The following is a 24,572-nucleotide window of genomic DNA, read 5'->3' as shown; positions in this document are numbered from 1 at the left end:
ATTTTTCCAGTCTCACCTGTGAAAGGTAATCCCATGTGATCTCGTTTGGACGGCAAACCTGTTGGTACAGTTAAATGCAGCTAATCTTTATTCTCCGCTTTGACCTATCCAATATGGCGGCGAGGATGATGTATGATTCTACGCGGAAGGCGGCGTCTTTAATGGTCCGGAATAAATTGAATGCTACACGTTGATGGATTAATTTGTTGTTTCTCACCTGTGAAAGGTAATCCCATGTGATCTCGTTTGGACGGTAAACCTGTTGGTACAGTTAAACGCAGCACATGAATCTTTATTCTCCGCTTTGACCTATCCAATATGGCGGCGAGGATGACGTATGATTCTACGCGGAAGGCGGCGTCTTTAATGGTTCGGAATAAATTGAATGCTACACGTTGATGGATTAATTTGCTCTTCTACGCCCTTTTTGAGGAATGTATTGTCGGACTTAAACCAACATCTGAAGAGGTGAGATCGCTCCTTTTTTTCCCTATTTTTGCTGGCGGGATTGACTCTGCCCTAAGGGCAGAGTCTCTCTCTCTCTCTCTCACTTTGCACCATTACACAATAAATATTCACAGTGAAAATATTTTGTAAGCGCGTTTCATGAACCAAGTTATAGGATTTGTTGACAACTCGCATCGAGTTCGTTACACTTCTACCCGGCATGAAGCACTCACAGTCATGTGGTTGTGACGTCATCGTAAACAAATCCGTTCTACTCATCCAGACGACTTCACAATGGCAACGTTGCCAGATCTTTCCACTCTGGAACCCGTTCTCAAAAAGATTGCGTTTTGGGCACCCAAAACGCTGGTGCCGTGTGGACGCCAGGCCTAAACGATAAGCAATTGTATCAGAGTCACCTGAATCCGTTGCCGTGTGGACAGGGCCTCAGACTAAAGTGGTTACCGGGGAGGTCGGAGGGCACTTAACAACTTTAAACATTGCAAGTCATTAACTCATCCCACTTCTTTTAATCCTGCCTAAAACAGTTAAGGTCTTTATATTGTCAGGCTGAAGGATTCTTAAATGAAAATGACAGAAGTTCAATTCCAGTGATTTTCCCTTTCAGCAAAAGAATGGAAAAAATCAATGGCCAGGGCAACTTGAGAAAAAGGTGTAAGTACAGAATTACTGAAACGTATACAAAAGCAAACAGGAGTTCTGGTAAACCACTTCAATTTGACTGCAGACAATGGAGTATGGAATTAGTGTTTTGGGGGAAAAAATTCAGTTCCCTGCTTTATCAAGGTGAGGCACATATGTTTGAATAATTTCCAAGATAATATATATTGTGGATATAAATAAAATTTGTTGCAGTTGTATTTTGGATGACTGAACATGACATTATCAAGTAGTAAACTCAACACTTAAATGATTATGACCATCTGAACCCTAGTTACTGGGTGTAACTGTTATAGCCATTATTAATTAAGGTGTTTACTCATATTGAACATTCCGAAACAATTTTGGATGGAAGGACCCAACCCGATGGAATTTTTTCTTGTGTATGCTTTTTCCAGTACCCAAATATTCTATTCTGAATTCTAAATAACATAGTTCTTGCCTTATCTTGTCTTTTGCCCAGAACTTGCTAATAGATAACTAGGTAATTACTTTTTGTTGTTTCTTGACCTCATGACTCACCACAGAGCTTCTGCAGCGATTTTTCAGAGTAGGTTTCCCTGTCGCAGCCCTTCCCAATGTGGCTGGTCTGTAGTTCTACCGTGACCCGCACTGAGGACATGGGGCCGCCACACGTCTCAAGGTGCATCATGGGAAACAGCTGCTTGCTGCCTGTCCCAGGCTCATAGTTCACTTGCTTACTCCATCCTGGAGAGAAAACAAAATCCAGTATGACACAGCTTTAGACCCGGTGCACAATGTAAAGTAATACCATCATTCACACAGATGTAAAAACTGCATGGATGTCTTTCACAGAAACTAGAACTTGAAACTTGATGCGTATCAAGTATTTTTAAAGTGATTTCAGTATATGTAGTGTTAGACATTTAAAATGGCAGTTAGATATTCTTCTGAATTCAGTTTTCAACATATCTGATGAACGAGGCAGTCAGTAACAGTACAGATTTTTGAATATATTTTAAATCAGGACACAATGGCCTATTGGTGCAGATTTACATGAATCTAATCATGACTTGTTCTACTACCTGTTCAAGGATTTGGACATTTATGGATGTAAGAAAATAGCATAATAGTCAAATCAAAGATAAGAAACTTGAAAACTTTTATAACAAATAATGCTAAACACTGTTTGCCCTCAGTTCAGGGACACTGATACCATCTAATACTTTCCATTCAAACATTTATCGTTTCTTTTGGCTGCTCCTGTTAAAAGATTTATCATTTACGTAGCAATCCTGAAATAAAGTTGTGTGTAAATGTTTTTTGTAGGGCAACCTGAACTCCCAACCTGAACCTGAACCCCGATTTTTACAGAAGCTTCAGTAAGATATGCAGTATGCAGTATTTATTGATAAATACCATTCATCCATGAATTAACATATTTATTGATAAATACCATTCATCCATGAATTAACATGAATTAACCACTTTTATAACAGTTAAGTTATAATTTAATCACACCAACAAAACTTCACAAAATGCAAAGCCAATAAAGCTGAAAATGACACAGCCCACTGGCTACCACAGACCAGATTAACTCATCCTCCTTTCATAGGACGCCATTTCTTTTGCCCTAGTCTTATTTGTCTTTATTTATGGATTTGTTTTGGTTTGCGTTCTTTTAAGTCACTATCATTTTTCTTTCTCACTACTGTGGACACATTTTTAGCAAAACAATCCTGATTTTTAACAGCAAGATAGTAGTATCCATGTTGAAACAGAGAGAAAGGGTCATAGTTCTTTATGAATAACTGAGGCAGCAGGTTCACTCTAAATAAAACAGGACAGACTTGATGCTTTAAATAAAATATGGTGTGTGTTTGCTTTGGATTGTTCAGAATAATAGAAAATGTCTCAATTTTCCCAAATCCATAAAAACACCGAGAGAAGTACAGGAGTAACTATTTGACACAATGTCCTGGGATGCTTGTTAAAATGGAACCCTGTGGGTCCACACTTTTTCTAGGTCTGAAGAAAAGGAGGCCATCCCCAGTTCCTACTACCCAGAATGGCTGTATCACACTTTTTTTTTTTCAGCAAATGAACTTTTGAGCAAAGTATATCGTTTTTACCACCAAACCATACTGGTGATAAAACGAGGGTTATGTATATAACCGCGGTTCTATGAGTTTCGGATGACCGCCAGAGGTGGTGCTTTCAGCACGTGGATATCCATCACACGAACGTGCAGGTCGAGTAATAGTAACAACAAAGTCACGTGTGACCTGGGTGACGTCACCCCGTGACCCTGGCATAAAAGACCGGTAAACCCAGGAAGTGACCTCTTGGCAAATCTTCTCGTGTACACTCCGAGTGACTGCCAAGCTCTGGCGGTCATCCGAAACTCATAGAACCGCGGTTATATACATAACCCTCGTTCTATTTCGTTTCTCCTGACCGCCAGAGGCGGTGCTTTCAGCACATGGATGACTAATACCAACCAGGTCATGAGGAGTGCCTACCCATACTCAGTGCTGCTGCGACGGGCCTGGAATGACAGCCGTCGCCACAGGATTATGTGGGACGACATTAAGATGGTAAAACCCGGTGAAGGTGCAGCTGGAAGCCCAGGAGGCTGCGCTGCATATGTCTGAAAGGGGCACGCCCTTCAGTGATGCCCATGAGGCCACCACGCCCCGTGCAGAGTGCGCCCTGACAGCCGGAGGAATCGGGGAGCCACTGTGCCTGTAGGCATGTAATATGGCCTCGACTATCCACTTGGATAGCCTCTGCTTAGAGAGCGCCAGACCCCTCCTCGGCCCTGTGTGGCACAGAAACAGGGCGTCACTCCTACGGAAGCCCTCTGTACGGGACACGTACACCCTGAGGGCGCGAACTGGGCACAAAAGTTCCGACCTCTCACCATGGCCCGCCTCGAATGCCGCAAGGCTAAGGGGCTGGTTGACGAAGGTAGCAGAGAGGGTCTTCGGGAGGAAAGAGGGGTTAGGCCACAGAGTGACCCCACTGTCGCCGGAGTGCCACTGGAGGCACTCCCCACTGACTGACAGCGCGTGTAATTCCCCGACGCGCCTCGTCAATGTAATGGCCAGAAGAAAAGCAGTCTTCAGGGAGAGCCATGAAATGTCTGCCGTGAGCAGGGGCTCAAACGGTGCGTCGCAGAGAGCCTGCAGCACCAAGTGAAGATCCCATGTGGGTACCCAGCTCCGTCAGGGGGGTCTCAACCGGAGAGCACCAAGGGGTGGGACCCCACAGTCCTTCCCCCAACTCTGGCATGCTGAGCAGAGATGGCAGCTGCATAGACCTTGATGGTGGAAGGAGTAAGACCCTTATCAAACAGAGACTGGAGGAACAGTAGAATGGTCGGCAGGGGGCAGCATGTAGGCTCCTCCCCCCGAGTTAAGCACCAGTTGGAGAAAAGCCTCCATCTGTTGGCGTAGAGGGCATTGGTGGAGGGTGCCCGAGAGCTTGCAATGGTGTTGACCACTGCCGGCTCACAAAGACCTAGCAGGGGGTCCGGCCCTTCAGCGGCCACACCCAGAGCTGCAGACGGGCTGGATCCGGGTGCCAGATCTGCCCTCCCAGCTGTGATAGCAGGTCCGTCCTCACTGGCAGGCACCAGGGGTCGCCGTTCAGAAGTTGCAGCAACTTGGGAAACCACACTCGGCCCGGCCACCGAGGGGCGACAAGCAGCAGCCCGTGGTGGTCCATCGCAACCCTGTGTAGGGTTGGCACGATCAGCGGCAGAGGGGGGAAGGCATACAGCAGTTGCCTCGGCCAAGCATGCGCCAGCGCATCCTGGCCCAGGGGACTGGGGCCGTGGAGGCTGAACCACAGAGGGCAGTGTGTCGACTCCTGGCAGGCAAAGAGGTCCACCTCTGCCCTGCCAAAACGTTCCCAGATGGCGAGAACCACCGCTGGGTTGAGTCTCCATTCCCCGGGATCGGGGTTCTGGCGGGACAGCAGATCCGCTGCCCTGTTGGCAGTGCCTGGCAAGTACATGGCACGCAGGCTCAAGAGATGTCGATGGGCCCACCGCAGAAGTTGGCCGGCCACTTCCAAGCACTGGAGGGACTTGGTGCCTCCCTGGTGGTTGATGTAGTACACTACCGTAGCGTTGTCCGTCCGCACCAGGACGTGTCTGCCGGCCAGGCCTGGGAGGAAGTGCTGTAGGCCGAGGAACACAGCCCGTAGCGCCGGGTGGAGGTGGAGACCGTTGAGCCACCTCTGAAGTGGACACAAGTCCAGGAGCCCCAGTGGGACCAGAGAGGAGGCTGCCGTAAGCATGCCCAGCAGGCGCTGAAAGGTCTTCAGGGCGAGTGACCTGCCCCGTCCGAAGCGGCCACGCAGCAGGCGGATGTTGTGGATCCTGGTCTGGGAGGGGGTTGCCATCAACGACCTCGAATCCAGGTGCATGCCCAAGAAAGTCGTCTCCTGGCTGGGCACCAGCGAGCTCTTCTTGTAATTCACCCTGAGCCCCAGCTCTGCGACATGTGAGAGCACAGTCGTGATGTCGGTGCAGGCCTGAGCTGCTGACCGTGAACAGACGAGCCAGTCGTCCAGGTAAGGCAGGACACGCAAACCCCTTGCCTGAAGTGGTGCCAATGCCGCTGCCACACACCTGGTGAACACACGGGGTGCCAGCGATATCCCAAAGGGCAAAACATTGAACTCGAAAGCCTGGCCCTCGAAGGCAAACCGCAGGAACTGCCTGTGGTGTGGCGCAATGGGAACATGGAAATAGGCGTCTTTCAGGTCGACGGTGGCAAACCAGTCGCCCGCCTGGATGTGGTGTAAGACATCCATTGTACGCAGCATGCGGAATCTCATGGTCTTCAAATGGGAGTTGAGGGACCTCAGGTCGAGGATCGGGCGGATACCGCCGTCCTTCTTCGGAACCAGAAAATACCTGGAGTAGAACCCACCTTGCTGTCTCTGCCTGTCGACGGGAGAGATTGCTCCTTTCTCCAGGAGGGTGGCGATTTCCTGACGGAGGACGAGGGACTTCCCCGGATGGCTCACGGTGGTGTGTTTGACCCCATGAAAACGCGGCGGTCGGTGGCAGAACTGGATGCGGTAACCCTCGGTGAGGGTCACCGGCACCCAGGGGTCTGGGGTCAACGCTCTCCAGCTTTGGAGCTGTTCACTGGAAAAGCGGCCGACCGCCGGCGCGCTGATGTCCGCGCCGCCCAGACCGCCCCCATCGGTCACCATGGGGGCGACGAGGAGCGGACTGGGTGTAGGGGGCAGCACCGCGGGTCCGGGAGGTGGTGGGGCGACGAAAGTCATCAACCCGTCTGGTCTCCTGGTGGGTGCGTGGCCGAGACAGAGTCGGTGTGGGCCCCCTGAAGGACTGGGCAGCGTTGCCGTGGTGGTGGGCCTGGCGGAGGCCAGCAAACTGCTGTCGCGCCTGGACGACCTGGGCACTCTGGTCCAGGGCTTGCTGAGCGGCCTCGCCAAACAGCTCCCCGGGGACAACAGGGAGAGAGCGCAGCACACGCCGGTCGGGCTCGGCCAGAGGGGACTGCGCCAGCCATATCTGCCGGCGGGCGAGGGTGAGATACGACATCAGCTGGCCCAGTTCCCGCGACGAGTAGGCAAAGGCCTGGAGAGCCGCGTCGCACAGCTCCCGTGATGCCGCGCTCGTCCCCTCCAGCGTCTGGGCGAGGGCCAGCAGCAGATGGGACATGGAATTGTCAATACGACCCATTCGTGCTGCCGTGTTGTATCCCCGCACAATGAGGTCGTCAGTCGCGCGGCATTGAGTGCGGGGGCATCGGGCGTCAGGCCGCAGAGCCTCATTGGGCGAAAGGACGAGGGCAGCCACGGAGGGCTCAATGTTGGGCATCTGCTGGAGGCCGTAGGTAGGGGCGTCCTGCATTGCTGCCAGGGCCCTGCAGTCACTAGGGAGGTGGGAACGGCGTCTAGGGTCCACCCAACACCTCTGTAACTCCTCGATGTATGGGGCCGAGGGCGGAACAGACAACGAGGAAGGCTGTGTGGAGCCTCTGAAGAAAGCGCTCTGATGCTGGGCCACCGGGGGTGTGTCCAACCCCAGACGGGCCAATGCAGCCCTCAGCATTGGCTGGATGGATGAGCGTCCGCCTTCCGACGCTGCCATGGTGCCATGGCTGGTGGCCTGGGAACCGGCCGGAGAGGTGGAGTCGTGACCGTCAGACCCACCGCAGTCAAAGCTCTCTGACGCCCGGATCGACAGCTCATCCAGGCCACATGCATCAACGGCCAGTGACAGAAGCGGTGGTGATGGCGAACGGTCGGGCTGCCAGGCAGATGGGGTGGCTGCGGGAACACTGCTGCCCTGTGGTGGAGGCTGGAGATTCTCCAGCAGGGCCTTCATCTCCTCCAGCTCGGTGGACATCACCTCCACCTTCCGAGCCAAATCGCCCGGGCGCTTCTTTTTCACCTTGGAAGCGGAGACGTGTGGGGGAGCCCCACGGCGCTTGCTGGGCCCTGCTGCTGCAGCCGGCACCCTGTCCTGTCCCCCCGAGGCCCGGGGGATGCCAGACGGAGGATCCATCCGAGCCAGCCTGGCGGTCCGCGCAGCCACGCTCAGGCACATGCAGTCTGCGCAGGCCATGTCCGTCAGCCCCTGCCGCAGGTGATCAATACCCAGGCACGAGGGGCACTCGCGGTGGCCGTCCTCTGGCTCGAGGGGGGCCCGGCAGTTGGCGCAGCAAGAGAATAGGTCCATGACACCTGGCTGGCAGAAGGGAACTTAAAAAATAGGGCGAGAACACCCCAAGTAAGTATCCCAAAATAAACAATCAGGCGGCAACGAAAAAACGACCGGGCGAACACACCCGTGGTCGGGACGCAACTAAACAGTCACTCACTAGCGTGAGAAGACATCATACGCCGCTAAAACACACAAGACAGCCGGCCCGTGAGCAGGCCGGAGACAAGGTTACACAAAACAAGGCGGTCGATAATATTAACAAGGATAGGCGCCATGCGCCACAGAACTGATAACAAACAGCGGCGAGAAACACCGCTTTAATTTAAATGAATGAAAACCGCTTACCTGAACGAAAGCAAGCCGGCCTCCAGCGGCGAGGACACCGCCTCGGAGGGCTAGTCAGCTAACTCCACCGAGCGGGAGCACTCAGCTTAATGGAGTAACAAACAATACGAATACAACACACAAGACAGCCGGCCCATGAGCAGGCCGGAGGCAAGGCTACACAAAACAAGGCGGTTGATAATATTAACAAAGATAGGCGCCGTGTGCCACAGAACTGATAAACAGCGGCGAGAAACACCGCTTTAATTTAAATGAATGAAAACCGCTTACCTGAACAAAAAACAAGCCGGCCTCCAGCGGTGAGGACACCGCCCCGGAGGGCTAATCAGCTAACTCCACCGAGCGAGAGCACTCAGCTTAATGGAGTAACAAATCAATACGAATATAACGACAAGAGAAAAAGAATTGGTGGACTTAACGCAGTTTCTTGGAGGATGCGTAAGCACAGCCCCAACCCTACGGGTAATGAAACTAACACAGCGCTTTGTCCAAATTCCAATCCAACTCGCAACCTGCAAACGCGAGAAGATGCAAGAGGTCACTTCCTGGGTTTACCGGTCTTTTATGCCGGGGTCACGGGGTGACGTCACCCAGGTCACACGTGACTTTGTTGTTACTATTACTCGACCTGCACGTTTGTGTGATGGATATCCATGTGCTGAAAGCACCGCCTCTGGCGGTCAGGAGAAACGAAATAGAACCTCAATTATTGTAGGTACAATGCTAACAGTAATAAGGTCTGTCTTTGGACTTTGTGACTGTATGTGAATATTTACAATAGGAAATATTCATTTGCATAGTCAGAGATAGGTCACACACATGCCTAAGTTAATTTTCTTTCAAACCTTGAACATTACTAAAATTACCTGCATGTAGTTCAGGCCTTCAAAATTGCCAGATTTTTCTTGAGTAGAAGCATCTGAAGTGGTTCAATTAAACATCTAATAGTCATAGTAATACACTAATATGCCATAACATTATCACCACTGACAGGTGAAGTGAATAACATTGATTATCTCAATACAATGGCACCTGTCAAGGGGTGGGATACATTAGGCTGCAAAAGAACAGTCAGTTATTGAAGTTGATGTGTTGAAAGCAGGAAAAATGGGCAAGTGTAAGGATCTGTGTGACTTTGACAAGGGCCAAATTGTGATGACTTGAAGACTGGGTCTGAGCAGCTCTAAAAATCTTGTGGGGTGTTCCCGGTATGCAGTGGTTAATACCTACCAAAAGTGGTCCAAGGAAGGACAACTGGTGAACCGGCAACAGGGTCATGGATGTTGAAGGCTCATTGATTCATACAGGGCACGAAGGCTACCCCATATTGGACCATATAGAGATCTTGCAGTCACGTGACCGGAAAGTACACAACCGCCATCGTGTCGGTCAAAAACACTGCTGAATACTGCTGCACTCGTGTACAGAATGGATCAATTTCAACCGACGGACTACATGGCTCATTTTTCTAATGAACAGATAACTAGATATATGTCTAAAATAAACGATCTACAGATTTGTGACCCTTATGGCTTTCCGGACGGAGTTTTCACGACCGGATTTTGAACTGCCAGCGGAATACCCGGACGTGTATGATTACCTCATCAACTTTCCCTCGCTGTTCAGTGGTGAAGCACTGCATGCTTATAAATCTCTGGACAGTTTTCTTTACAGAAATTCAGGATTTGTCAGCGACTCAGATGTGGCATCTTGTAAACAAGAAAATGATCCTCACTGGATGGGTAAGTCACTTAAGTATTGAGTATAGCACTGACCAGCCGATTATAGAATAGAATAAGGTAATTCCAAATCGTCCGTGTTGTTTACATGGATCTGGCGTTGGAGAAGTAGAGGCTTGGCAGTGGAGATTTGAGTGGCTGTTTTCTGGGCTTAGTCAACAGGCCGGCTCTGCCTGTAGCCTCGCTTTTGCTTCGGCTCCCGGCGCCGCCTCCTTCGCTTTGCTTCCGATAACAATCCACGGAGACCCCGCTGGTCTCGCAATCTGGTCTCGTCCGGAATGTTTTTTTTTTTTTCTTGTCCGGAATGTTGTGCATGCGATGGAAATCGCTACAAATCGTCATTTTCTGCTGGAAACCAATGTCCAGTAAGTCCATACGGTTGTAGTGGATATTGAAGTCCGGTACAGACGAACAACATGCAAAAATACACACAAAAAACATAAAAACTGTGCACAGGTAGGGAGAGCCTGTAGCCACAGCCGTTGTAGTAGAATAGTATATAGTAGGGTTTTCCAGAAGAAAAGGTAGAAGTAAAAGCAGAAGTAGAACCAGAAGTAGAAGTAGAAGGCGGAATATGGCGTTTGACCGACACGATGGCGTCTGTCACAATCTGGATCGGCTGTGACGTCACATGCAAGATCTCTATGGGCACAGAAGATCTACTGTAGCAAAACTGCTGAAAAAGTTAATGCTGGCTAAAACAGAAGGTGTCAGCATTAACCCCATACAAGTCAATGAGCCTTTGATACCCTCCAAAATGGCACATTTTGTGGGGTTCTGTCACCGGTGCACCGCTTGTCCTTGTCACCGGTTCACCAGTTGTCCTTCCTTGGACCACTTTTGGTAGGTACTAACCACTGCATACTGGGAACACCCCACAAGACTGGGTCTGAGCAGCTCTAAAAATCTTGTGGGGTGTTCCCAGTATGCAGTGGTTAATACCTACCAAAAGTGGTCCATACTGGGAACACCCCACATCCTGAAGATGGCGGCATGCGTGGTTGCAGCGGCTTACGGCTCTCCTTTTCAGTGCTCTTTTTTTGTTTGTTTTTGTATTTCTTTCTTGCTTGTTTGTGCAACATCGGTTCTGCAAACATCCAGTACACCCGCCAGACACTTTTATCCATTGGTGACCAACATCAGGTATCTGTTTCGAGCGACTTTCTCTTCACGCATAACATCCCAGATGACGTAGCGAGACCGCCGGGCTCTCCGTGGATTGTTGTCAGGTCTAGGAGGCAGCGCAGACGGAGAAGGGAAAGCAGAAGCGGGGCCGCAGGTCTGGTGCTATGCTAAGGCTAAGAAAACAACCACACAAGCCACCTCTACCGAGCCTGTATCTCTCCAATGCCAGATCCCTGGTGCATAAAACGGATGATCTGGAATTACAACTCGCTGGAAATCGCTATGTTCGGGACTGCTGTGTTTTAATTATCACAGAAACCTGGCTTCATCCGGAAATACCCAATGCTAGCTTGCATCTAGCAGGCCGCACTCTGCTCCGCTGGGATAGGAATGAGAACTCCAGTAAGAGTAGAGGGGGAGGGCTCTGTATTTATGTGCATGATAATTGGTGTAACAACTGAACAATTATAGATAAACACTGTTCCCCGGACCTCGAGTACATGTCTGTAAGATGCCGGCCTTTTTTTCTACCGAGAGCTAACTGTAGTGATTGTCAAGGCTGTGTATATTCCACCTGATGCCAGTGTAAACACAGCACTCTCTCTCCTGCTGAACACTGTTAACAAACAGCAGTGGGCCCACCCTGACGGTGTTCACATAATCGCAGGAGACTTTAATAAGGCCAACTTGAAGACTGTACTGCCAAAGTTTTACCAATATGTTAAGTGTTCTACTAGAGGGGAGAACACTCTGGATCATGTTTACTCCAACATCAAGCACGCGTACAGAGCCATACCCCTCCCCCACCTCAGCCAGTCAGACCATCCTGCTCTCCCCAGCCTACATCCCCCTCAGACGCAGAGCCAGGCCCACCACAAGGATTATCACAGCCTGGCCTGACAACGCACTTTCCAAACTACAGGACTGCTTTAAATGGACAGATTGGGACTTATTTGAACACCAGGAGCTGGAGACATTCACAGGAATGGTACTGGACTTTATCAAGTTCTGTATCGGAAATGTGATGGTGAATAAAAACATCCGGGTTTTCCCAAACCAGAAACCCTGGATGACCAGCCAGGTCCACTCACTCCTCAGGGCTCGCGACGCTGCCTTCAGGTCAGGTGACAGAGCTCTGTACAGTGCTGCTTGAGCTGATCTGAAAAGAGAAATTAAAAAAGCCAAGGCAGACCATAGGCTGCGTATAGAGTCCCACCTGTCCAGCAACAATATACAGGAGGTGTGGCGGGGCATACAAGACATCACGAACTTCAGGGACTGTGATGCGTCAACAGGAGCTTCTTTGCTCGCTTTGAAACATCTCAGCAGCACTCATCTGCTCCAGCTCTGCCCCCACCACCACACAGTTTGTACATCACCCCATTCACTGTACAGGAGCACGATGTCAGATGGGTGCTCCTGGCAATGAACCCCAAGAAGGCTGCCAGCCCAGATGGAGTACCTGGTAAGGTGCTCAAAGCATGTGCCCACCAGCTCACCCCTACCTTCACCAGGATCTTTAACCTCTCCCTGGCTCAGGCAGTCATCCCACCCTGCCTAAAATCAGCTACAATAATCCCGGTGCCGAAGAAGTCTCCCGTCACCAGCCTGAATGACTACCGTCCTGTGGCCCTCACTCCGGTAATCATGAAGTGCTTTGAGAGACTAGTTCTTCAGCACATCAAGGACCACCTCCTCCCAGACTTCGATCCCTACCAATTCGCATATTGTGTGAACAGATCCACAGAGGATGCCATCGCCGTAGCTCTACACTCTGTACTGAACCACCTGGAGCAGCAGCAGAGCTACGTCCACATACTCTTTGTGGATTACAGTTCTGCTTTCAACACAATAATCCCGGACATCCTTATCAGTAAACTGGACACTCTCGGCCTCCCCCCTCTCACATGTGCCTGGATAAAGGACTTTCTAACAAACCAGCCCCGGACTGTGAGACTTGGCCCCCACTTCTCCTCCACCCGCACATTGAGCACCGGCTCTCCACAGGGCTGTGTGCTGAGCCCCCTCCTGTTCTGCCTCTACACCCACGACTGTAGTCCGACTCACAACAACAACAACCTTATCGTCAAGTTTGCTGACGACACCACAGTGGTCGGACTCATCTCAAAGGGAGACGAGGCAGCCTACAGAGAGGAGGTCCTGAAGTTGGCAGCCTGGTGTTCAGAAAATAACCTCACTCTGAACACCAAGAAAACCAAAGATCTCATTGTTGACTTCAGGAAGCACAGCACCAACCTAGCCCCCCTCTACATCAACAACGTGTATGTGGAGAGGGTCCACACCTTCCGGTTTCTCGGCGTCCTCATCTCTGCCGACATCTCCTGGTCAGCAAACACTACAGCAGTCATTAAGAAGGCTCAGCAGCGGCTACACATCCTGAGAGTCCTCAGGAAGTACAACCTAAACTCCAACCTGCTGCTGACCTTCTACCGTTCATCCATCGAGAGCCTGCTGACATACTGTATTACAGTATGGTATGGCAGCTGCACTGCTGTAGACAGGGAGAGGCTCCAGAGGGTAGTTAAGGCAGCACAGAAGATCATTGGCTGCCCTCTCCCCTCCTTGATGGACATTTACACCTCCCGCTGCCTTAGCAGAGCTAAGAACATTATCAAGGACAGCTCCCACCCTGGCTTTGATCTGTTCGACCTGTTGCCCTCAGGGAGGTGCTACAGGTGCATCAGGACAAAGACAAATCGATTAAAAGACAGCTTCTTTCCAAAAGCCATAACCGCCCTGAACTCGGATATGCTCTGACTTTATAGTCTATTTATTTTACTATTTTACTATTTGCTAATTTTTAATGTGTAGTACTTTATAAGGTGACTCTCTCTATGCACTACTTTTATAATGTGCAATACCTCACTCCATAATGTGAAACGCAACACATTCACCTCAGGACTGTGCACCTTACACACAACACATACACCTCAGGACTGTACACCTTACACACAGCACATACACCTCAAGTCTGTGCACCTTACACACAGCACATACACCTCAAGTCTGTGCACCTTACCTTACCTTGCAATACTTCATAATTTGTAATATTTTATCTTATAATGTGACTCTCTCGTGCAATAATTTATAATGTGACTGTCTCTGTGCAATACTTTATATGTGCAATACCTCACTCCATAATGTGTAACACAACACATACACCTCAGACTGTGCACCTTACACCCCCCCTTTTTCCCCCCCTTCCTCCCTCTCTCTCTCTACACGCTGTTTGCACTGTTATTGGAGATGCTTTAATCTCATTGTACATGTGTATAGTGACAATAAAGGCATTCTATTCTAAAAATGTGCCATTTTGGAGATGCTCAGACCCAGTCATCTAGCAATCACACTTTGGCCCTTGTCAAAGTCACTCAGATACTTACACTTGCCCATTTTTACTGCTTCCAACACATCAACTGCAAGAACTAACTGTTCTCCATCCATCCAACCATCCATCCAGTAGCCACTTATCCTGTTCTACAGGGTCGCAGGCAAGCTGGAACCTATCCCAGCTGACTATGGGCGAGAGGCGGGGTACACCCTGGACAAGTGGCCAGGTTATCATAGGGTTGACACAGAGACAAACAACCATTCACACCTATGGTCAATTGAGAGCCACCAATTAAACTAACCTGCATGTCTTTGGAGGAAACCTGAGCACCTGGAGGAAAAACACGCAGACAGCATGCAAACTCCACACAGAAAAGCCCTTGCCGGCCGCTGGACTCGAACCCAGAACCTTCTTGCTGTGAGCTGACAGTGCTAACCACTACATCACTGTGCCGCCCCTGACTGTTCTCTTGTTGCCTAATATATCCCACCCCTTGTAATGATAATCAATGTTATTCACTTCACCTGTCAGTGGTGATAATGTTATGGCTGACCATAGTATATTACCAATACATTGCTGCATGAATAGTTATACAGTAGTTGTAATTAGCTCATTAAATCACAGCAAATTTGGTTTAATTTAATAATATAGTTTCTGTCTCTTATTAATCGGCAGCTTTTAAAATAGCACTTGATGCAGCATGTTCTATTAGTTTACCATTTTCTAAAAGATTATGCTCCAACCTTTAATTACGCACACAACTTAATGAAGATATTAATTTGAGGTCTTGAAATCGTAACGTGTATATCAGATGTCGGCTAGTTTATCACTCTTTTGTTTTATGTTGCTATTTGCTTAATCAAAAAAATTATGCCAAGGTTTTTTTTTTAAATCAATGCACTGTCCTGTAAAGAAATTGTGCCAAAAAATTTGAAGGATAAGCTGACTGAGCACTCATCTGCTACGTTTTCAGTTCAATTTCTGTTTTTTGTTGTTTTTTGTTTTTTATTTTTTATAAGCAATGACTCCAATTAAGGTTTTGTCTCTTCTGATGTAAAAGAAAACCCACAAAAACAGCAAAAATAAAGCCATTTTAGTTCTTGAACATAACCCTGAATATGACTAAATGTCTTCAAGTAAAAATGGGGATATAGTCTAACAAAATGATTCTTGTGATCATTTGGAAGAAAGGGATATGTCATTCATTTTGTATGTTTCATTTTAATATGAGATGAAATGCTAATTTAATTTAAGAAACATGAGATTGGACAAGCAGAGGCACTTTTTCATGGATGTTAAACTTGAGCAAAAATGTTAATCTCTGCATGGACAGGGTGGACTGCTAGAGGCAGTGAAGGGATGGAGGATATAGATAGATAGATCAATGCTGACACATGGGGATTGACCCTGGAGAGAAAGATGGGCTGGCCAATTACAAACCTGCACTACCATGGCATGCTGGACTTTCTTTCTTTCTTTCTTTCTTTCTTTCTTTCTTTCGAGTCTCCGTCTCTCCTTGCCCTGGGCTCATCACCTCAGTCACCATGTTTCCACCTCAGTTCCTCACACTGAATCACAATGCAGGACACAATCTATGAGCCAGTGACTGAGTCTAGCTGCTGGCCAGTGCCTGTCAAAACATATTTAAGGAACTATCGTGCATGAAGCTAAAGGATAGGTTTCGGTCGATTGAATAGAGAGAGGAGATAGACTTCACTAGAATTAATTTGCATTTTCTAACCGAAGTTGAGCATTGTGTGAGAAGCAGTTAGGTTCCTTTTACAAGATTTGTAATTTCTGTGCTTGAGGGTGACCTTTTGCATTGTGCTAGGATGAAGCCATTGTTTTGCAGGATGATCAAAACTATTTTTCTCCAGGTAATATGAGAACATTCTTTCCAAACAATGCTTTCCCTTGATAAATTGATGGATTAAAAAAAAATAATAATAAATCTGGCGGCACCTTTCTATTTGCCCCAGATCAGCAAAGTTTAGTTTACATTTTAATGAGCACTTGGAAAAGCAAGCTGCAACAGCAAGATATGTTGGTAAATTTGCCTCTGCATGTGTTCTGGTATGATCATGATATGAAGGCGAAACACAGCTTGGTTTACTTTGCTCAGTGTGTTAATTGTTAATGGAATACATTTGCATTAAATTTAAACTTGACTGAAATCAGTTCTCCAGACTGAGGTGAAATTCATTTTGCAAGAGTCATAACCACATTTTCCAAAGTTTCTTCCTGTCATAGTGTAGTATTTTTAAAAAAAAAGATACGCAATTTATCCTAAGGGTTATTCATATTCCTTTCTAAAGGTGCTTTTGTCCTTATTCAAAGAAGCTTTGGTAATACATGGGTATTCACAATTGTTAAGCAGAACAGCGACTGAAGAATGTGTATTACGTTCAGCCGCAGTTATTATCCAAAACACTGGATCCAAATGCAGAAAGTGTTACATACTGTAGGTATTCAACATAAAAAATTAAAGCCATAGATATTTAGAGATTATTTAGTACCCATTTTTAACGCTAAGAAAAAAATGAGTCATGTTAATTCCCCAGTTATAAAACTCGACATGAATGCTAGTTGACATTTGAGTGAATACTAAAAACTTGTTAGTTTTTTCTTTTTTATCAGACATCTAATTTTTTAGGTTTGTTTACCTGACATGTTTCGACGTACGACTGTCGTCTTCCTCAGAGTGTCACCGGATGTTATTGGTGACGCATCTTTTATCAGCTGATGTTTCCGAATGCGTTCCGACCTGTCAAACCAGACAGGAAGGCCACGCCTTCGGAAACATCAGCTGATAAAAGATGCGTCACCAATAACATCCGGTGACACTCTGAGGAAGACGACAGTCGTACGTCGAAACATGTCAGGTAAACAAACCTAAAAAATTAGATGTCTGATAAAAAAGAAAAAACTAACAATATTCAATATAAGACATAATGAACGTAATCGAAAGAATATTAAAAACTTCTTAAATTTACTTTGCTAAACTTTGGAGACAATGGGATTAACAACCAATTTAGCACAGTGGACCAGAATCATTGGCTCTGTAAAATAAAAGCATTAGAAGTAATTGTAATAAGAATGTGACATAATTTCATACACTTTGGTTGCACTTGATAATAAGGGAAAAGGCCAGACTTCAGTATATACTATAGAGCATATTATACATTTTAAAAAAATTATATTAACAAATCCCTAATTATAATAGCGTTATCCAGTAAAATGTGTTGCAGTAAAAGGCATCATTGTATAATTACAGTACAACATTTTGTGGTGTTAAAGTAGCAAGAAGGCGCAACAAACTGACCTTGCCAGCCAGGCTTGCACATGGGTTTGACGTGGATTTGGACACGCACACTCTCTTTTGTCCTCTTTTGGCCGCAGTCATATGCACTCACCATGATCTCGTAGTATTGTTGCTTGTCATAACTTAAATGTTCAGTGTTCCGAATATTGCCTTCAGGAAGGAGAAACATATAAAAGGGGTGAGGCAAAATTACACTGATTAATTACAATTTCACATGACTTCCCATTTTGATATTTAATCATACACATTGATAGCTACATTTATAAAAGTGGTTCTCTGAACTTAAAATAACCACCAGTGAAAATCATGGGGTTACTTTCTTGTGTGTGTATATGTATGTATGTTTGAGATATGATTATGATTATTATATAGTGGCTTTTGTGGCTGAGGACTACAGTTGGCTTGCTAACTTTGGGACTGTGGTTGTCATGAACAGTTTTGCACTCAAGTTTCCATTAATGAAGAGTTATAACATGTGAAACTGACTTCATGTTAAAACTGTTAATGTTATAGTCATGTTGTCTGTTGTTGTCCAGGTGAGGATTGGTTCCCTTTTGGGTCTGGTTCCTCTTGAGGTTTCTTCCTTGTGTCGTCTGGGGGAGTTTTTCCTTGCCACCATCGCCACAGGCTTGCTCATTGGGGATAGATTAGGGATAAAATTGGCTCATGTCTTGGGTCACTCAGATTCTGTAAAGCTGCTTTGGGACAATGTCTATTGTTAAAAGTGCTATACAAACAAACTTGACTTGACATGAGTGAGGAATCCCAGAACTAGTCTAAAAAGTGCCTTAAGGAGCATACTGGGAACCACAAGGAAAGCTCAGCTCCATGGAATGCTGCAAAGTTCCATCCCATCAACTGATTTACAAACTTGGATGACATGAATTAGGACAGAAATCCCAAATTCAACCCTAGAGTTATTTGGCCACCAAAGAATGCAAGGTGAGCTTATTGCCAGACCAAATTCAAGTTCAAATATGCCCATATTAATACCCTTGATAGTTTCATAAGGACAGGTTTTAATAAAGTCCAGCACAAGGGGGAGATCCCATGCTGTGCGCTTAGAGGAGCACAGCAGACAGAGGCACCACAGTCTTTTTAGAAAGGTCATAATAAATTTGAGACCGCAGAAAGATGCCAACCTTGGTGCTGTAATGCAGTTTACACATTGTGTATATACAAACTTTCCACTATCTAGCAGTGCCCAGAGATGAACTGGTATTGTACAATTTGAGCAGTGCATTGGCCTATGGGATGCACACCAATCATGGAACCAAAGAAGAGTCATACTGCTTTCCATCTTGTAAGAAGAGCTTCAGTGGTGACTAACTAACAGCAATGGAGCTGACTCCTTTTGTTAAAAATGCATTTTAACTCCAGCAAGCTAAAACCTATTTCCTCTCACTGAGAAAAGAATGCACCCCTGGGTGTGGCATTTGTGGTCCAACCATAGGCTGATAACCAAATTCCAAAGGTCAGCACTTCCAGAAAGCCTAGTGGGATTGCCACTACAGCTTCTGCTATCAATCCGATAATCCTTAACAGGATGCAGTACTGCACACAGCAACCTGGCTGAATCTGATTGGCAAGAATAACAATGTCTGCCAAACACTGAGGTGACAGGGCGACTAGAATTCAATGAATCTAGCTTTTTGAAAAACACCCATAACAGGTGTTGCCAGGCAAAACAAACCTCACCCAGCAGTACTTATTTTATACCATTATGTTGATAATGGTAATATTTCTCAATCAGCTGTCAGGTTATAGTCTTATGAAAATCCTTGACCCTGAGTTTGAAATTTCAAAGTCATTCAAGGTCAAAGGTCATGTGGCCACTGAAAGCCCATATGGGACTTCTTATATGTTGATAATAGTGAACATCTGACTATCATTAACCATTTTAAAGTTATAGCCCTTTAAAAACCCATGACCTTGAGTTTGACCTTTCAAGGTCACCCAAGGTCAAAGATTATGGTGCCAAATGAAAGCTCACATAGGACTTCCTATATGCTCATAATAGTAAACATTTGTCTATCGGCAACTGTTTTTGAGTTATAATGGAAAATGTTATTTTGACCAATGACCTTCATCCCCTGACCTTTAACCCCCAACCGCTACAGAGACTGTCCAAGCTACCCTATCATGCAGCATATGGTTGGAAGCAGAATTGAAAGATGCACATTTTGGTTTTGGTTTGAAGTCAAAATGATGAATTTGAAGAAAGTTATCGCAAAAAAAAAAAAAAAGATTTTGACCTTGCCGGTGACCTTCACCCGATTACCTCCAAAATTTAATCAGGTACGGACCATTGCCCACCTACCCTGAAAATTTTAAGTCAATCAGTGCAACCATCTAGATGCTAAATTGTTAACAGACAGACAAACTGCACTGATTACAATACCTCGCCCCACTAACTCCGTCACGGGTGAGGTAACAATATATGTATAAAGCTTGAAAGGTAGAACTCTGAATTGGAATGCCTGTCCTTGGAAAAAGTATAGAGGACATGAAAATGGCTATCATACATTTTCACTGACATGAAGCAGCATGATGAGCATGGGAATAAAGCATGCAATGAGGAAAAGGAAAAGCCAGCTCAATGTTTTTGGGCACCACTGAGTTTCTTGTATTCATAGAAAAGTGTTGGTAATATATAAAAATATACTCATCAAGGCAGAATAGATGAGATGAGGCTAGGACAAGTTACCTGTAGCAGTCAGAAGCTGTTAAGAAAACAGCTTCATATGGTGTACATGTGATCCAACATATGTACAAGGTGAGTAAAACAAAAGGCAAGAGAGCTGCATGCAAATACCTCATCATGTATCACTTTCTGTACCACATAAAAAGCATATGCATCATACTATATACATCCACCTATGTATGTAATGTGTGAGTGTGTATAATCAAATTGCAACCACTAACAGCAGGCATACTGAGGGTGTGAGTGTGTGAGAGTTATCCTCATTATAAAGAGATTTTTTTTAACCTACAAGTTCTCTCCTGGCCACCATCTGCTCCAGAGCTAAAACATGAACTAATGAGTCTTCCCATGACTGAACAGTTGTAACTGCGTGAATGAACTTCTGTGGTAATGATTGAATGATATATTATATGAGTTCAAATTCTGTCTAAGTCTTTGACTTTTAAAAACAAGTATCTATCAAATTAAGAAATGCTAAGTCCCATTTATAATAAGGGTCTCAAAATGCAAGACATGCCTTTATGCATCATTATGTGTGATAGAGGACAAGGAAGGTGAGTGGTTGACAGGACAAGGACTGACTTCAGGCTACCTTCTTCTTGAAACTGACAAAGGCATTAAGAGATTCACAGAGACACTTGCATTTCCTAACACTGACACTGAAATGGTGTCAAGGATGTAAATTAAAGCTAAATCATCCTTGACTCTTCTTTTGCTTGTTGTGTTTATGTGTGTGTGTGCGCGTGTGAGTGAGTGCAACATATGGCCAGGGAATTAAATAAGCTTTCCTCACGTCGATCACACATAGTGTTCCTGATTATCTCATCTAACACCTCGATAGTGAACCATCTTGTTCTTTCATGCTTCTGGGAATAGACAGCTTCCAAGCTCTACCCTTTGCATACATTACTATTTCACGTATGTAAACTACAAAATGCAATCAATTTTTATTTACAACCCATCCAACCATTATCTGTAGCCACTTATCCTGGACAGGGTCGCAGGCAAGCTGGAGCCTACTCCAGCTGACTATGGGCAAGAGGCAGGGTACATCACAGGGCTAACACATAGAGACAAACAACCATTCACACCTATGGTCAATTTAGAGCCACCAATTAGCCTCAACTGCATGTCTTTGGGGGAAACCAGAGCCCCCAGAGGAAACCCACACAGACACCATGCAAACTCCACACAGAAAGGCCCTCGTCCGCTGTTGGGCTTGAACCCAGGATCTTCTTGCTGTGAGACAACAGTGCTAATCACTACACCACCCTATTTACAACCCCAAATCAGAAAAAGTTGGGAAGGTATGTTGAAACTAAAAACAATTATTTGTCAATAATCTTTGCCCAATATTGCATTCAGAACAACAGAGCAGCACATTATTTGATGTTTTATCTCATTAATATTATTGTTTTTTTTTTCCAAAAATAAACACACTTCAATTTTCAATCTTAAAACACGTTTAAAAAAATTGGACTGTAAAGCAATTACCACTTTATAAGGTTGCCATTCCTTCTCACAACACTTAAACAATGTTTAGGGACTGAAGACACCAAGTGATGAAGTGTTTCAGGCGTTATTTTGTCCTGTTCTTCCTGTAAACAGGTCTTAAAGTGCTGATGACACGTTTTTGACATCTTTGGCGATGTTTTATAACATAAAAAGTAATTCCCGATGATCCATATATTAATTCACGAAGGCACCTATTTTACAAGTTATGATAAAAAACGCGGCTATTTGGGCAAATTTGACAGGGCTGCAGCACCCAGGAGACGAAAGAGGAGGAGGAGCTATATGACGTCAGCGAAAGAACCTTCCTCCTAACTTACCAGTTTGTTGTTGATGCGACAGGTGTTCAGTTTGTCATTATTAGTATTATTATTATACATATATATACACACACACACATATATATATATATATATATATATATATATATATATATATATATATTAGTTATTATGCCTTCGAGTTGTGTTGCCGGCTTTTGCTCCAAAACCTACAAGGATAGGGTAAGTTTATTCAAGTTTCCCAGAGATCCCGAGCTGCATGCGAAGTGGGTGAAGCAAGTCAGGCGCACTCGTGACAAGCGGGAGCCCTCACCAACATCCGTCCTGTGCTCTGAACACTTCAATTTGGATTGTTTTGACACCCTTCCCAGCTTAAAGAATCTCTTGGGTGTTCAGTTCAGCACAAGCGTGTGTTACTACCATCAGCAGTGCCTACACAGTGTTGCCAGATTGGGAGGTTTCCCGCCCAGTTGAACGGTTTCAAGTGCATTTTGGTGGGTTTTGAACATATTTTGGGCTGGAAAACGTCAGCAGTATCTGTTGCCAGATACTGCTGAAGTTTTCCAGCCCAAAATATATTCAAAACCCACCAAAATGCACTTGAAACCGCCCAACTGGGCGGGATTCCTCCCAATCTGGCAACACTGCCAGTATTCCGGAGGGGGTCTACTAGTAGCTATGCCGGATCCAAAGACAGCCCTCCTGTCAGAACATGCGTTGTGAAACGACATAAGATAAAGGTACGTAGAGCTATAGATTCTACATGATAATCATAAATGTAATCATAAAGTCGGCGTGATATCAGTCATGTATTTGCTTGTGAAAGCTTGCGGCTTTCATGTAACTGCCGCCTAGCAACGAGAGGCAAAGGGTAAAGAGGGTAGGCTATCATAGATTCTATTCGGAAGAGATCAACACAATTCTAGACTCCCAGAAGAGGAAGAGCTAGCACTAGAGAGTTCACCAGCGTTTTCATGCGCCATTTCCATTGAGTAGAACCAGAGTAGAACAGCCAGTGAACCGCAGCGAGTTCTCCCGCTGATGTCACAACATGGCTGCGAGCCACGGACCCAGTTTTCTTGCGCTGTGCAATTAAAAGTTGGATATTTGCGTAACAACAGCTTCTTTTCACGTAATTATAACAGAAATCTAACATGTTGTTAGGACTAGGACTGTTTTGGCCTCTAGAGGCCGCTGTTATTTCCTTTTCATGTCGTGTTTATTTTGGCCTCTAGAGGCCGCCACTGTTCCTGTGTTTTGTGTTTGTGTTAATTGCCTAATTATCTTCACCTGTGTCCTTAATTAGTTTGTCTATTTATACCCCTGAGTTCAGTCCTCTTGTCACGGAGTCTTTGTGCTGTTATGTTTATCTCCAGTTTCCTTTGTACTGTGTTTTTTTTTATCTTCTTAGCTTTTGAATTTTTGCACTTTGCTTTTCTTTTGGATTATACTCTTTGGTTTTTTTTTGTCTTTTGTTTTGCCCTGTATATAGTGTATATAGTTTAAATAAACCTTTTGATTCTTTTTCTACTTCCGCCTCACGCCTCTGCATTTGAGTCATCCCCCTGGTGGCCTAGTGGGGGTTTGCTGGATTATCACACCAACGAACCAGGTTCGAATCCCAGCAATACCCTAACAGAAAGACTCCGTCATGACCGACTCAGCAGAGGCTGCTTCAACTGTCTACCCGGCCAACCTTCAGGGAATTATGGCAGCTTTGACACGCTTCGGAGCGACCATGGACGCTCATGGACGTACACTCACCAGCCAACGTGAGGCCCTCGCTCGCCACGAGGAACTGCTTCAGCAAATTGGGAAAACCCTGGCACAGCTGACATCTCTGCCTGCATCTCCTGCTCCTGATCCAGCTCCCACTCCTGCTCCAGTGCCTCCTGCAATGCTGCCTTCTTCACCTCGCGAACCCAGCCTTCCTGCACCACAGAGGTATGATGGCAAGCACAGTGAGTGCCGAGAGTTCCTTACCCAGTGTCAACTCACCTTTGAGCTTCAGCCTACCACCTACACTACGGATCGCCGCAAGATTGCCTTTGTGATAACCTTATTAGCTGGTAAGGCGCGAGCCTGGGCTACTGCTATCTGGCAAAGACAGGGACCTGAGTGCTTTGATTTCCAGCTGTTTTCTGAAGAGATGCTTCGGGTCTTCGATCAGGCAGACATCAGTACCGACGCAGCCCGAAAGCTCATGTCCATCCGGCAAGGAGGAAGCGTCGCAGATTACGCCATCTCGTTCCGAACACTCGCAGCAGTAAGTGGATGGAACGAGACTGCCCTGGTGTCAGCCTTCCACCATGGTCTGTCTGACCCCATCAAGGACGGTCTGGCCTCTATTGGATGCCCAAGTGACCTCGAAACCCTCATCTCACATGC

The 24,572-nt window shown here is 46.1% G+C and overlaps 1 protein-coding gene across 1 annotated transcript in view; it reads right to left on the bottom strand.

The window, feature by feature from the left end:
- Positions 1 to 24,572, bottom strand: part of clstn2a (calsyntenin 2a) — a 206,335-nt gene that overhangs the window by 130,911 nt on the left and 50,852 nt on the right. Inside the window, exons 5-6 of the mRNA XM_060917795.1 lie at positions 17,688 to 17,837; positions 1,651 to 1,836 (exon numbers count right to left, since the gene is read on the bottom strand). Coding sequence (XP_060773778.1) covers positions 1,651 to 1,836; positions 17,688 to 17,837 — 336 coding nt within the window. The remainder of the gene's footprint in view (positions 1 to 1,650; positions 1,837 to 17,687; positions 17,838 to 24,572) is intronic.

The sequence above is a fragment of the Neoarius graeffei genome, chromosome 1 (assembly GCF_027579695.1).
Source record: "Neoarius graeffei isolate fNeoGra1 chromosome 1, fNeoGra1.pri, whole genome shotgun sequence".
NCBI classification, from domain to species: domain Eukaryota; kingdom Metazoa; phylum Chordata; class Actinopteri; order Siluriformes; family Ariidae; genus Neoarius; species Neoarius graeffei.
Note: the sequence above shows the minus strand (reverse complement) of the source record. Positions and strands in the feature narration are given on the sequence as shown.